The 14,933-nt window shown below is 38.4% G+C and overlaps 1 protein-coding gene across 8 annotated transcripts in view; it reads left to right on the forward strand.

Annotated features, from left to right (window-relative positions):
- Nucleotides 1–14,933, forward strand: part of BNC2 (basonuclin 2) — a 430,537-nt gene that overhangs the window by 268,573 nt on the left and 147,031 nt on the right. For all 8 annotated transcript variants that reach the window (XM_034987946.1, XM_034987950.1, XM_034987953.1 and 5 more), the window contains one exon: nt 6,485–6,587. In XM_034987946.1, the coding sequence (XP_034843837.1) occupies nt 6,485–6,587 (103 nt within the window). The remainder of the gene's footprint in view (nt 1–6,484; nt 6,588–14,933) is intronic.

Below are 14,933 nucleotides of genomic sequence, written 5' to 3' on the forward strand. Positions count from 1 at the left end.
TTAGCTTCCAGATTCATTAACAGATAATTTTCTATTTCAGATTTTTATTTTTTATTTTTTTAAGACCGAAGTATTTCAAGGACGATTTTCCTACCCAATAAAGTGGTTCATTTGATCTCTGACACCATGTATATCTTTCCTTTTTGGACTTGTGTCTGTGTTCGGAGATGAATAACATATGTAGTGATGACTTAATAAGAATTCATTATAACATAGACTATTTTATATCCTCATGGAGGGTTGGCCAATTTTACATATTTATGATATCTACATGTGACTTCCAAAGTAGGAAATTCAATTCATTAAGAAATTTGTTCTTGCTAAAAATAAAAAAGGTGAGCCTTGTCACTTATAACCATCATAGCCAATTAATTTATACACCTAGAATCTACCTAAGTTTACAGAAGAAACTGATGGGACAGAATGGGTACTATATTAATAATCAGCTTTTTCTATAGTTCAGTTTTAATGTAGGCCAGGTACTTACCTATTAAACATTTAAAAATGATTCAAATACAATTTCATAGTCTAGGTTATAAATCTTGATATCCTACCCAAAAATGAACAAGGGAAAAGCAATTTAATAAAGATTTTTAGTTATATATGGGGGATTTAGCCAGGGTTAATAAACACTTGAAGGGAGCTCCTGGCAAATAGTTTTTCTTAGGGAAAGACAAAACCTAGAATTTAAATTTTTCTTTTTTTTTTTCCTTCCTATGATTGCTCCTTCAGAATATATGTTTTATGGTTCTAATTGCCCCGTGGCCTTATTTTGCCTTTTGTTATTTTGTATTAATATGTAACTTGTATAAGTGTTCCCAGACAAGAAACAGCTAATAGATTCATTAATGAGACTTGTTTATAGTTCTTTTGTGAGGCACACTAAATATTAGCTGAAGCAACAATCGTGTTTTCCTGGGAAATGTCACTTAGTGAGAAGATTGATGTGCAGTTCACATATACTTGCAGAGTTCAAGCCAGCTATGACTATAATAAAGCTAAAGAGACTTCAGTTTTAGTGATAACAGAATCTTACTTGAATAGAGCTTTGGAACTCATCCAGAATACTTTCAAATGCACTTTTATTTAATATTCAAACATAAAAGTTTTACTGATTGAACCTTGATTAAATATTTTTATTCTTAATTGACTTTATTTTAGATATATTTTTGAATGTCAGTATTTATAATTTACTGGTTTAATTGTATGTTTTCTTCCGTCCTCTCTAGAGAGTGGAAATAAACTGATTAATAATTGGGAAATCCACCCTGTCATTTAAGAGCCATGTAATATCCATATAAACATTTCCAAATCCTAATATTAAAAACAAATACTAATCCCTGTCATATCTATCTTAGAGGATTATAGTATACATAATATGGCATCATATATGTCAAAGTGTTCATTTATTCATTACGACTACATATGTATTAAACATTTTATAAAGTGTTAGGAAAATAGTACATTGGGAAGACTCATAAGGGGAAAATATTCAAATATAATATGTGGAAAGTTTCTTGGGTCATAAATGGTTTCCATTTATTGAGCTTTTCCCATTACTTGGCACAGTGCTGTGTGCTTTATAGTCATTATTTCATTTAAGCCTTTGACTCTCTTGTGATATTACTGCTACTGTTAGTGATGAGGAAAGAGGCTCAGAGGATCATGTACTTCTTCAAGTGCCTTTTGAGTACCTGTTATCTGCCAGTATACACTGTAAGCACCACAAATGTGTTGCCCTGCCCTCATGAAGCTTAAATTCTAGAGGGAAAGACAGACATCAATCAAATAATCACACAGATGTATAAATACATTTATATATAATAGATAAATAAAGATAAGTTACAGATAAATCTTCACATCCATGATACGTGCTAGGACAGAAAGACCCCTTGTGAAACAGGAAACTAATGGGGAACTTGACCAGGAGATGAAGACAACTGCCCTGGGGCATGGCAGTAATATTGGAGTTGAAATGTGGAAGATGGGCATGAGTTAACCATGTACAACGGGGGTTGAATGGTGGTGGGGCAGGTTGAGGGGCTCTGCCCCATGACTGTCTGACTGTAAATGGGATTACAACTGAAATTCTCAGTCAGTCAGATGGAGAGTTTACACAGACTTGGGTTTGATTCCTATGACTTTATTAGTTCAATGGCTTTAGGCAGGGTACTGAATTATCTCCACCTCATTTTCCTCATTTGTGAAATAAAGGTAATAATAGTACTAACCTCATGGTATTTTCTGACGATTAAGAGCTAATATTTATAAAATATTTAACATGGTGAGTGGAAAATGCAAATATCCAGTATCTAGTGATTATTAATGATAATGGGTAATAGGTTACTGTTATAAATTTTAAAATCCTATCTTTGGAAGAAGAAAAGACAGAGGAATAAAAAAGGAGAGATGGTATTTCTCCTGCCCATGTGAGGGCGTCCTTCTGTTCTTTTAGGGTCGTTTCTCTACACCCACTGCCCACAAACTCTGTCAGGTCCCTGAGCACAGGGACTCTGCCATCCGTTTCCAGCCACTTAACACAGTACTTGGCTCCAAAATGATGGTTTTGTGTAGTGATAATATTTGAAGCTGTAGGAGGGGATAAAATTGCCAAATTAAAAAATGAGAGCCTGGCGTGGGAAACACCTGTATTTATTTACAGTGGAGAGAGAGTGAGACGTCGCTGCCAGAAAAACTAGGATAGTTGGTCTCTACAGCCCAGGAATGAAGGAGAGAGTGCCGTAAGCTGCATCGAGGTCTGGGAAGACCAGGAGACTAGAGAAAGGGACCAAAATTAATGAGAACATTCCTTTTGGAGAAAGTTTCAGAAACGCGTGGGACAGAATCCAGATTGCAAAATTAAAATGTAGGGTGGTGGTGCAGAAGTTAAAAGCAGTGGGTGCGTGGATTTTTGTTTCAAGAAATCCATGGTAAAGGTAAGCAGAGGGAATAATTACTTTTAATAAGTAGCCAGATTTAAAAAAAATTCATTATTATTCTTGTTCTGGGGGATTTGGCAATGCTGATCACGTCAGAATTGAGGAAAGAATTACCGAGCGCTGTTGAAGAGGCACGGAGGGGCTGATAATATGAGACGGCTAGACCTGCATGAGGATCCCTGCAGATACAGGGGGGGACAGTCGGACTAAACTGTCTGTCCTTTTCCTGGCGTCCCCTTTCTGCCACTTCCTCCTCATCTCTGGATTTTCTGTAGTTGAGAGCGCCCAGCAGTGAGTGGGAGGAGCTTACATCTTAGCTGAAGGAAGGAAGAAGTTAATGTGCTTACAAAAAATGAAAGTTTATCCATTTCTACTCTTCCCAGCTGTGTCCTTGTAAAGCATGTACGCTTTCGAGGCTTAACTGCCTTTGGTAATTTTATGGTAATTTATTTTCTTTAGGTGTGGGTGAGTTGGCGGATGACCACATTGGTTGTGTTTTGTTGTGAATAAATAGTATGTCCGAGTTTTATGCTGTTTGAAAAGTGTTGTTTAGAATAAAACTTCCTTTGAAGCCACAATAGTCTCTTACTCAGAATATTTATTTAGACCATATTGTTTAAATATATATAATTCCCTTAAGGAACAATTGTAGTCTATAAAAATCTGAATTTAAAACAAATAGACCTTCTGGAATTCATAGAAATACAAAATGGATGTTCCAGTGTTTAAGTGTTTATATACAGAAGGAGTTGAGGTGTTCCAATGTTTGTGTGTTTAGGTACAAAAAGAGTAGAATTCGTTAAAAAGGATGATGATCTGAAAAGTTTAATTCCCAAGTGTGCCAGATGTATAAAGTTATTTAGGCAGAGAAAATATTTAAATCATAGAGTAGTTCAGTGTAAATGAATGAGTCAACTAGTGAACAAATAATTATACATAAAAATAAAGCAAATCTACAGTCTCTTAATTTGTTCTGTCCTGAATATAGCTATAATTAAAACTGAGAAGAGTGTGCTTTAAACACAATGTAAAATTAGGCTATTTTTGTAAAATAACTGAATGTTATCAAATTAATGACTGAAAATATGTATGTCTCTTGTGCTGGAGTTAACATATAGTCCTTGAGAAATCATATCTTTTTATTGGGAATTTTTAAATTTTGGTAAAGCAGAGGTGATTTTTTTGTGGGGGGGGAGTTATGAAAGCTTGTATTATTACAGTTCAGATTACATGAATATTTTAATGTCAATGTGGTTGCCGTATCTGAATTTATAATTAGATAGTTTGTAAAGTACCTTGTTTTTAGTAGAAACACTGCCCTCTAAACCGTTTTGTTTGGGTTTGGGTTTTTTGACCATATTACAATCAAATTGTGAGTTCATTAACTAATGAACATGATATTTAAATAAGCTGTTTCTAACCTGTTATGTTCTGATATACTGCTCGGTCAGTAAACTATTGAAGTGGAAATAAGAAATTTCAGGAGAGGTATTTCCCCCTGTAACCTACAAATGCATATATTATTCTTGCTTAGTCAGCATTTCTTCCTTTGGTATCCCTGTTCTTATTACTCGTTCTTCCAGTCACCATTGCATACAGCAAAGTTTTGCAGTCTGGCTAATATGTAATTGGACTGTTGACATTGGAAGACAGACCCTGAAATATCAGGCAGATTATACAATTGCATGTTTCCCTAGTGGTAATGGAGCAGCAAATTAGAGGTGGAGGTGAACTAAGAAAGGAGTCTATAGTGAGGACTCTCATTGCAAACCGAACTGGGACCTATAGATTGATGTTCATTAATGAAAAGAGAAATACTTCTAAGTTGCCTGATCCAAAGCATAGGGACCAGTAAAAACTCTGTCCAGTCTTATTCTCTGTAAATATAATTTGGCCCAACTGTGTTAACAATATCTAAAATACTGTCTGTTAAAAGTGAGACAGTTTATATAAAAATCCAAATGGTTCCAGGAATATGAGCATCTGGAAGTTGTGTAAGTGAGCATAGCTTTGAGTTATAGAACTGTAATTTCAGGTAGTTCCATGCCTCTCTTCCAACAATCCCCCTGCCCCCCAGCACCCCAAATCAGTAAGCATTGATTGCATCTAAAGGTGTAGAGAGATCTTTTCCTGTCAGTTCAGGTAGTTACCGTAGATTGTTAATCTGTGAATGATCAGACTAAATCCCTTCTGTCTTTGGAATTTCCATGCAAATTAGAACTAAATGTATGAGATAAATTTATTAACTGTAGTCTAGGAGCATAGGTCAGCTTTAGCAAGTTTTAAGCATAGGTTTTTATCCATAAAAAGTTACACTTCATTTATGCTAATTTTCTGTGGATTCACTTTATAATATAAACCGGTGAGATGATTTTTTAAAGTACCTGTAAAGAAATGAAAGATTTTTGAGTGTGTTTTCCAGTTTTCTAAGATACATTTGGGTTGTTATAGATATAAGATGTTTACACAAATGGCTTTTCCTATTCTAATCTAAAAACAAATTTAAACTTCTTTTCTTTTTTTTTTTTTTTAAAGATTTTATTTATTTATTTAAGAGAGAGAATGAGAGAGAGAGCATGAGAGGGGTGAGGGTCAGAGGGAGAAGCAAACTCCCTGCTGAACAGGGAGCCTGATGTGGGACTCGATCCCGGGACTCCAGGATCATGACCTGAGCCGAAGGCAGTCGCTTAACCAACTGAGCCACCCAGGCGCCCTAAACTTATTTTCTTAACATCACCATTAACGTAAAAGAAAAGAGGGCGCCTAGGTGGCTCAGTTGGTTAACTTCGACTCTTGATTTCAGTTCAGGTCTTGATCTCAAGGTTGTGAGTTCAAGCCCCACTTTGGGCTCCACACTGGGAGCATACTTTAAAAAAAAAAAAAAAGTAAAAGGAAGGTTGTTTTGTATTTTTCAAAATAGGAATGAAAATGAAATTAATACGTCAAAAGGGAAAAAGCAAGGAATTGGGAAGTAGATAAATAATACCAGAACTATGCTAGATTTTATTGGGCCGACAGGAGTGTCTTTCAAAGTATATCTGATAGATTAGCAAAGCATTTAAGTGAAACTCAGCAGAAGAAAAGTAGTATTCTAATAATAATATCTGTATGTCATGTTTTACTTTCACCAACATTTCACCTGAGCATTATTGTATTAGAATGTATTTTTCTGTGCTATTGCCAAGTGGATAAACTTAAATGGGAATATATAGTAGCAGCAATATTTTTTTCTGTTTGGGATCCCTAGCGTTACAAATCAAGCATCTTGTAGAATATGTAATCCTTTATTCTTATTCTGCTTGGTCTACGTTTCTAATTTAAAGGTTAAATATGAACGACACAAAACATTCTGTTAGTGAATGAGCTTTGTTTTCTTACATTTTTTTGTAAGAGATTTTGATCCAAATTTATTTTTAAAACTCTCCAGGCCCCTACCAACATAAAGCCTTTAAAAATGGAAGTGGATGTTATTTATTAAAATGGTGAAGAAACACAGTACCTTTGAACAGATGCTGATCCTTTTTTTTTCCTCCTTTATTTTTCAGGCCATCCGTTGCACACTGGTAAACTGCACGTGTGAATGTTTTCAGCCAGGGAAGATTAACCTGAGGACTTGCGATCAGTGTAAACATGGCTGGGTGGCACATGGTGAGGAAAATCTGGACTTTTCTTCCTGTTCTTGTTAGGTTCATGTGAATGTGCGTATTTTTTCCGAGCAGTCGCTGCCCTGGAGAAGAGATGGGTCAGCTGTGTTCCAAGTGTTAGTTAACATTCAGGCTCCAGCGTATCCTCGGCTCCAAGGAGCAAGGCTAGGTGAGCAGAGCAGCTCTTAGCAGAAGGGTGCGATGTTTATAGGACAGTTGGGCCGTGGGGTTCTGACTGAACATAGCAGCGGCCAGCAAGCACCAGGCCTGATGGAAACTCAAACATACCACAGTTGGCCTTTCAGGGCCCGGACCTCAGAGCGAAGCTGGCAAACCCTCTTTGCTTGAGGAGAATTCGTCGATGACTGCTCGCCCTTGTCATATGCATTTGAGGCTGCATTTATCCTCCCAGATGTTAAATTTTGTATGGTCCAAGGTGGGTGAGAGAGTGAACGGGAACATTAGTTAGCTGGTATCTGAAAAAATAATCTGCAAATACGTCCTTTCAGTGTGCATCAGGATTGGAGGTGGCCAGTGTTAGAGTGGGAGCTCTGCGTAGGTGTGTGTTGGGGGCGAGGGTGACCCAGGGCCACGGCTGCAAGTGTTGCGGCTTTTTGCCGGACGCACAGAGCTGTTCCGCCGGTGTGCCTTGACTACTAAGCAGTTAATATCTTCTTATGTATGGCTTATGGTTTTTACATTTAGGCAAAAAGAGACTTAGAAAATAAGCAGACATTTTCTTTACTTCCTAGAATGTAGAATTTTAAAAGATAGGTAATGTTTATAAAAGAAATCTTGGCTTGAGATTTTTTTGACAGCCTGGGGTATTGGCTCTTTAGTGGACATATTCTTCATTCCCAAGCTGTGCCAAATATCCAGTGGGTTGTATTTTTATAAATGTCATGTTATCCCAGCAAGGTCTGAGGTAACAACACTGGGCCATGCCTTGAAATGCTTTTAATTCATTATGTACCTTGCTTGTTAGGGTGTGTGTGTTGGCGTTGTGGGGACATTTCAGCCATGTTTCTGTGTGTGAGAGAGAAGAGGTAGATAGGGTGGTAGGAGGGGAATATCCTGGAAGGGGTGTGCCTGGCAGGCAGGGCCACGATCCTTCGGTGCCTCCAGGGATGGAACTCTCTCCTGTTTCATTAACAAGGCCAAAATCTGCAACAACTCGGTCCGGCTTTGAACAACAGATGGGCTGCGGTTCCTTTGGCAGTGTATGTGTGTTACTGCATGCGGTGATTTCTTCTCTCTTCCTATATTCATTTCCTAGGGCTGCCATAACAAAATACCACGACTGGGTGGCTTAAATCAGAAGTTTATTTTCTCTCAGTTCCAGAGGCTGGAAGTCCACCATCAGGGTGGTTTCATTCTGAGGACTTTTCCTGGCTTGTAGATGGCTGCCCTCTTGTTATGTCCTCAAATGGTCTTTCAGTGGGCACACACCCCTGGCGTCTCTGTGCATCCAGATTTCTTCTTGTTCTTTTTTTTTTTTTTTTTTTTAAGATTTTATTTATTTATTTGAGAGAGAGAGAATGAGAGAGAGTGAACACATGAGAGGGGGGAGGGTCAGAGGGAGAAGCAGACTCCCCGCTGAGCAGGGAGCCCCATGTGGGACTCGATCCCGGGACTCCAGGATCATGACCTGAGCCGAAGGCAGTCGCTTAACCAACTGAGCCACCCAGGCTCCCGATTTCTTCTTGTTCTAAGGACACCAAGCAGACTGGATTAGGGCCCTCTCTAGTGGTCTCATTTTAACTTAATCAGCCTCTTTAAAGGCTCCATCTCCAAATACAGTCATGTTCTGAAGTACCAGGGGTTAAGGCTTCAAGGTATGCATTTTGGGGGCGGGGGGACACAATTCAGCCCATAACACTTCCTAAGTATCCTTGTTTCCCTGAGTAAGTGTTGGCTTTGCTAGGTAATAGGTACCAGAACTTACGTCCCAAGCCCATCAGGAGTCACAGAGGCAGTAATGGGTCAGCTCTGGCTCTGCAACTTCAGTGGTATAGAGTTCAGCATCTCTGCTGCCTAGGGTTCTTACCTGTAATACAGGATGAATAATACCTCCTTTGCAGGATTATCGTGAGAATTAAAGATAAAGTACGTGAAGCCCTTCAAATAAATGATGGTATGTTAAAAGTAAGAAACTGAACAATGGATAAGCAATGAGTGGGTCAGTCAATTAAACAAAGGACTTTTCATTCATTCGCTCTCATGTTTTTCCAAAGTGTTACCATCATCTATCTACTGTGGTAGCCTTGTGAGTATAAACGTTTACTGTGTCACCGGTTTGTTTTACCTGTCCAGCTTCCACATGCATATTACATTAGTAGTGTAACGGGTGGGTGGAGGGGGGGAGAAATATTTCTTCTTTCTCGAACAAAATAAATTATCCCTAGCCAATGGTTGTTTCTGAGACTTTCTGAGGGATGTGATTTTTCACCAAACTTGAATAAGGCATTTCTGTTACATCAGCCTATGCTTTTCCTACTGTGTCATTAGAAATCCTGTGTTTCTGGGGATATTAATTGTGGAGATTCACAAATCTTAACTTTCTCTAACTGCTCTTACTACCTTGACCTCTCTTCTCCCCCTCAATGGTTTATCGGTCTACAACTCCAAATATGTACACACAGATGCACAAACCCCACTCTTCCCCCATTCATTAGGACAAATATGACGGGGATTGGCTTCTAGCTTTTGAGTTGGCAGTGGGGTGAGAGCACCCACTCTTTTTGCCCTTGGCATTTCAACTAGTTGCTTCATTCTCTCCTCCTGCACAGAAAACCCTGAAATCATATCTCTAGTTATTTCTGCTCAGAGGTGAAACACAGCAGTCTTCCTGGCTGCCTCACACGGTACGGTGTCCTATGTGTGGGACAAGGAGGAAATGACTTGGGTTTTTTAGTGCATCTCTGAATGTGTACGGAACAGCAGTAAGACTACTGAGAACACATCTCATAGAATTATTTCATCGTATCACTAAACATACTCCACCTGTATTATATTGTAAAAAAAAATAATATTGGGGGGCACCTGGGTGGCTCAGTTGGTTAAGCGACTGCCTTCGGCTCAGGTCATGATCCTGGAGTCCCGGGATCAAGTCCCGCATCGGGCTCCCTGCTCGGTGGGGAGTCTGCTTCTCCCTCTGACGCTCCCCCCTCTCATGTGCTCTCTCTCATTCTCTCTCTCTCAAATAAATAAATAAAATCTTTAAAAATAATAATAATAATAATAAATTGGTGAGGCACCTCGGTGGCTCAGTCAGTTAAGCGTCCAACTCTTTGATTTCAGCTCAGGTCATGATCTCAGGGTCATGAGATCCAGCCCTGCATGGGGCTCTGCCCTGGGTGTGGAGCCTGCTTAGGATTCTCTCTCTTCCTCTCTTTCTTCCCCTCTCCACTCCTGTGCGCACATGTGAACTCTCTCACACTATCTCAAATAATAATAATAATAAAAATAATAAAATGTGCTGCCAAAAAAATAACCAAATGTCAGAATCATGTGTTCTCTATAAAAAGAAAAATGTTTAGAAATAAGGTGGCCTCTTTTGAATAAATATGTTCCTGTATCTCTTTTGATAGTGGCATCTTCAGTTTCTTTGTAAGATGTTGGATTTCATGGGTCCTTATATCTCTCTCTCTCTCACACACACACGTCCATAGCCAACCTGCTTAAATTGTTGACATTAGCTGCTTTACAATAATCTTGAGAAAGATGTTTTAAAAAATTAAAGAGAGTGAGTGATTAATTCATCATACTATAACACCTAAGTTTTGAAATTGCACACTGGGCCATGTACTTTTCACAAATTACTTCCTTGAAATCTTTAGCACCATTGAGTCAAGAGGGGGAGAAAACCCAACACAGTTCCTTGACTACCAATAGGTATTTCCCACTGAATTAATAAAGGATTTCCTGTTCTTTCTCCCCATTAATGAATTTTAGCTCTTTCACTTTGATTAATAGAAAGCAGGGCTTTATTGAATTTAACTTTATTTCAAAATAAGCTTTTTTTGGTATAGGATTTCCTTACCTACAGTGTGTAATAACCCAGACTTTCTAATTTTGTAAATTTCTGTTCAGAGTTCTTGGGTAAAGGACTAATTCATTTAACGACTGTATTTCTTTCCCTCTTCTGTTTGCATTATCTTTTCTCTGTTTTTCCTTCATTCGCCTAAAATACAGACTGAGTCTTGAAAAAAATTAAAATTCCTACAAGTTTTAATTTTTCCTGGTTCAAAAGTGCTGAAATGACATACCAGGATGAGAGCAGCAATGGACTTCTTTACTGGTGACATAAATGTTTATGTTGGTAGAAATTTAGTTTGTTGCATTTTGACCCTTTCCCACCGTACTATAGTAGTAATTCAACTATTCACAGAATTAAAGCTTCAGCCAAAGATTTTACATAGTCTTAGAAGTAGCAAGGGGGTGCCTGGGTAGCTCAGTCAGTTAAGCCTCTGCCTTCAGCTCTGGTCATGATCTCAGGGTACTAGGATCCAGTCCCACATCGGGCTCCTGGCTCAGCAGGGAGTCTGCTTCTCCCTCTCTTTCTGCCCTTCCCCACTGCTCATGTGCTCTCTCTCTTTCTCTCTGCTCTTTCTCAAATAAATAAATAAAACCTTAAAAAAAGAGAGAGAGAGAGAGAGAATAGCAAGTATTACTAGTATATGCCCAATACTGGGTAAGGTGTATAGGGAGGGCTCGGGTGGGGTGCAGGTGGTGGGGGGAGAGTGCTTGCTTCTAATGAGGAGTGTTACTAATAGGACTTTGTTGCCTTTGTAAGAAACTGGAGCATGGTGTAAAGGTTGAGAACTATGGTACTAAATCATTTTTGTTATTTATTATTTGCAAATTGGTTGTGATGACCTTAGTCTAGATGAAGACTTTATTTCTAAACCATTAAGATAAAGTAGCAAAAATTTTTTTTAAAGTACACTCTATTCTAAATGATTTTAGGAAATATTTAGTGATAATCCAAGACAACTGGAAGTTTTTTTCTTTCATGTTGGGGTATATTTGATTTGTGTATTTGAGAACAGAGGTAGGCAGATTTTAGAAACATGATGTATGTAGAATTTTTTTTTCCTTTACTAGGTCAGTGATTTTTACTTCCAACAAACCCTATTTGTTAAAACTACCTTTAAGAAAAAAAATCTGTTTCTTAGTATATCTAGTAAGCATTTGGCAAGGAGATGGGGCTTGATGAATAAAAAATATATTACATGGCTTCACGAACCCCACAGCAGCTTTCTCAGTAAAATTCTTTTCTTTATAGAATACTTTGATTTAAATCAAAAGGATCCACCATTCCAACAAGCTGCATGAATGCTAGCATTTTCATTCACTTCCACGCAACCTGAATTAACACTGGTGTTATTTCCTTTGGCTCGGGTCTGCCTGTGAGCATGCTTATTGCACCAGAATTTTCAAGACCTTTCCTTTATTATGTTCTGTAAATGTGATTTCTCTTTACTACCTCAGTTCATTCAAGGAGAAGATAGTCCTGCATTATTACTTTAATTATTTGGTCATCAAGCCAGCTGCTTTCCTGCTGGAATCCAAACTATTCCGATTTTTTTTTTTTGAATGTAAAATGAGCAGGCTTGGCCTGCATCATCTGGATCATCAATGAATAGATATTTATTAAACATACATCATATGTAAAGTACTGTGCCAGGTATCCTTCAGTTCCTTAGTTCTGTGCCACAGGAAATGGTGAGCAGTATAAAGTTAATTTAGTGTCATACACCAACCAGTTTTATGGTTTAATGTACTGTAAGACTTAATATTCATATAATCCATTAATTTCAAACCTTTCTTTTTTGTAATTCACTGGAAGTAATTTTTCTTTTTTTTCTCAGCATTATTGAATTGAATTCTCAGCTTTTTTACTTGATACATCTTATCAGAACAGGGATATTTATAGAGACCCTCACCCAAATAGAAATATAAGACATCCCATTAAATTTGGATTTCAGGTAAACAGTAAATACTTTTTTTAGGATAGCTGTGTATCTGCAAATTTAGCTGAGTGAGCCCTTATTTTTGTTTGCTAAACTGGCAAGCATATACCTAAAAGAAAATTCTAGTGAGACTTTATCTGCATAATTAAGTCTTAAATCAGGGCCATTGGTTCTGAACATTTTACAATCAAAAACCTTTGATTATGTCAGAGATCACAAGATCTCCACATTCTGTTTAGAAATTCCTCAAATTTGTTGGCAGTATGATGTACTTTATAAGGATTTAAACAGAGTGGATCAAAAGCAGTAATTTTTCATTTTATCCCATGAAAAGTCACATGTCTTTATTATTTGTCCCAGTCTGTGCTCTTCTTATGAATTGTCTAAACATCTGTGAAAGTAGTTTATTCCCAACTGGTAACTCCGTAATATTCTGCGACTCAAGTCCAAAAGCCCAAATAACTACTATAGTAGTAACTTTTCCTTCTCCTTCCTCCTTTCTCCCCTTCACACCCCAAGTAGAAGTCTTTTATCGTAAATAATGCATGACATTTCTGTGACATCATGCTCACTCTAAGTAATTCAGCAACAGTTTGTGTATGATAATTTGTAAATTTTTCAAGAGTAAGAGAGGAGGGTGATTAAAACTGAGTGTTGGGGCACCTGGGTGGCTCAGTCGGTTAAGCGTCTGGCTTCAGCTCAGGTCATTGATCTCAGGGTCTTGGGATCGAGTCCCGCATCGGGCTCCCTGCTCAGTGGGGAGTCTGCTTCTCCCTCTCTCTCTGCCCCTTCTCCTGCTCATGCGCTCTCTCTCTGTCTCAAATAAATAAATGCAATCTAAAAAAAAAAAACAACTGAGTGTCTTCTCACAAAGGAAAGGTAATCCTCCCAAATATTAACCTACAAGATAGCCCTGACCTCCTTTTTACTGACCTGGAGATTGTCCCAGTAAGAGTGAGTTTTGCTTTGGGAGAGACTTGTTGCAGGGGGGTATTTAGGATCTGATGAAAATTGTAAGAAAGATACTAGCTTGATTCCTTAGCACAGGGAAGTCAATATCAGCTTTGCAAATGAGAACTTGAGTCTTTGGGAAGATGTAGATAGTCATGCTGCCAGGGCTTTGCATGTGGGTAGGAACACCATAGTCCTCTTCTCTTGGTACACTGGTTTGGAAAAGGTAGGAACGAATGTAGTGTCTGCTTAAAAGAATCTATCTAGAAGTAGACTTAGTTCCACATTGTGATGCTGAAACCTGGCTTGCCTAGCCGTGAAATTCATTTTTAGTTAGGGAAACCACCTTTATAGGTGCCTCCTAGCTCTGGTGAGGCAGTTGAATCCTGGTCTCTCCGTGGACAAAGTCCTTGAACATCTCTCCAGTTATTTTTATTTTAAAGAGCAAAAACAAGGCCATTTTCCTGCCTGGCATGGGAGCCTTCTTTACTCGACCTGAGGGCACCATGCCCTCTTCTGTTTCTTTCCTTTACTCCCTGATCACAGCTGATAAGCTTTAAAGGGAGGACATCCTCACAAATGCAAAGGTTCAGTGCCTGATTAATGGCATTAGCTATATTCTTATAGTGTCCCTGAGCTGCTTGTTTTGATTTGTTTCTTAGCCTGCCCACCTTTTGGGATGGTGCTTTGAACTCCCTAAAATTTTTCTTTTTTAATCACAGCACAAACAATGCCTCCCCTTCAAAGTCCTGGGCTCTCTGCCTATTAGCTCCCCACATTTTTTTTTTCGGGCTGCTTCTTACTCAGATGGAACATGAGTCTGGTAAATTCTGGCTTCTAAAGTATACAATGCCAGTCTACTGCTAAGGAGTTTCTAGGGAGGATCTTGAGATTGAAACATATAGAGCTGGAGCTCCAAGGTATGAGGAAGCTTCAGATACACAAATGGGAGGCATGATAGAAAAGTAGGTAAGAGTGCGGTTCTGTTTAAGTTCATGTGCTGTCTGTACCACCTACCATGGAGAACCTCGGCCAAATTACGTAATCTCTGTTTTCTCATCTATGAAATGTGGATAATAATGGCACTGAGTTTGTAGGGTTCTTCCTAGGATTAAATAAAATAATCTACTTGATAGTGTTAGTTGTTGTTATTTCTAAACTCTTACAGAAGTAAAACTTCACCCTTGAGGGTGTGACAGACACATTTTAGCATAGTTTAATGGTTAAAAGTTGGATTTACCAGGCAGTGGTCAAATCCCATCTCGATCCCTAGTTAATAAGCCTCAGTTCTTTTATCTGTAAATGCAGATAATAACAGGAATATGCCTAAATATCACAGCAAGGTTTTGAGGAAGATTAAAGAGAAGAGTGGACTTAATACTGATGATAATATCCAGAGCCTCCCTTAAGATACGGGGGGTATG

This window comes from Mirounga leonina, unplaced genomic scaffold (assembly GCF_011800145.1).
Source record: "Mirounga leonina isolate KUSES-001 unplaced genomic scaffold, KU_Mleo_1.0 Mir_447, whole genome shotgun sequence".
In the NCBI taxonomy this organism is placed as follows: Eukaryota; Metazoa; Chordata; class Mammalia; order Carnivora; family Phocidae; genus Mirounga; species Mirounga leonina.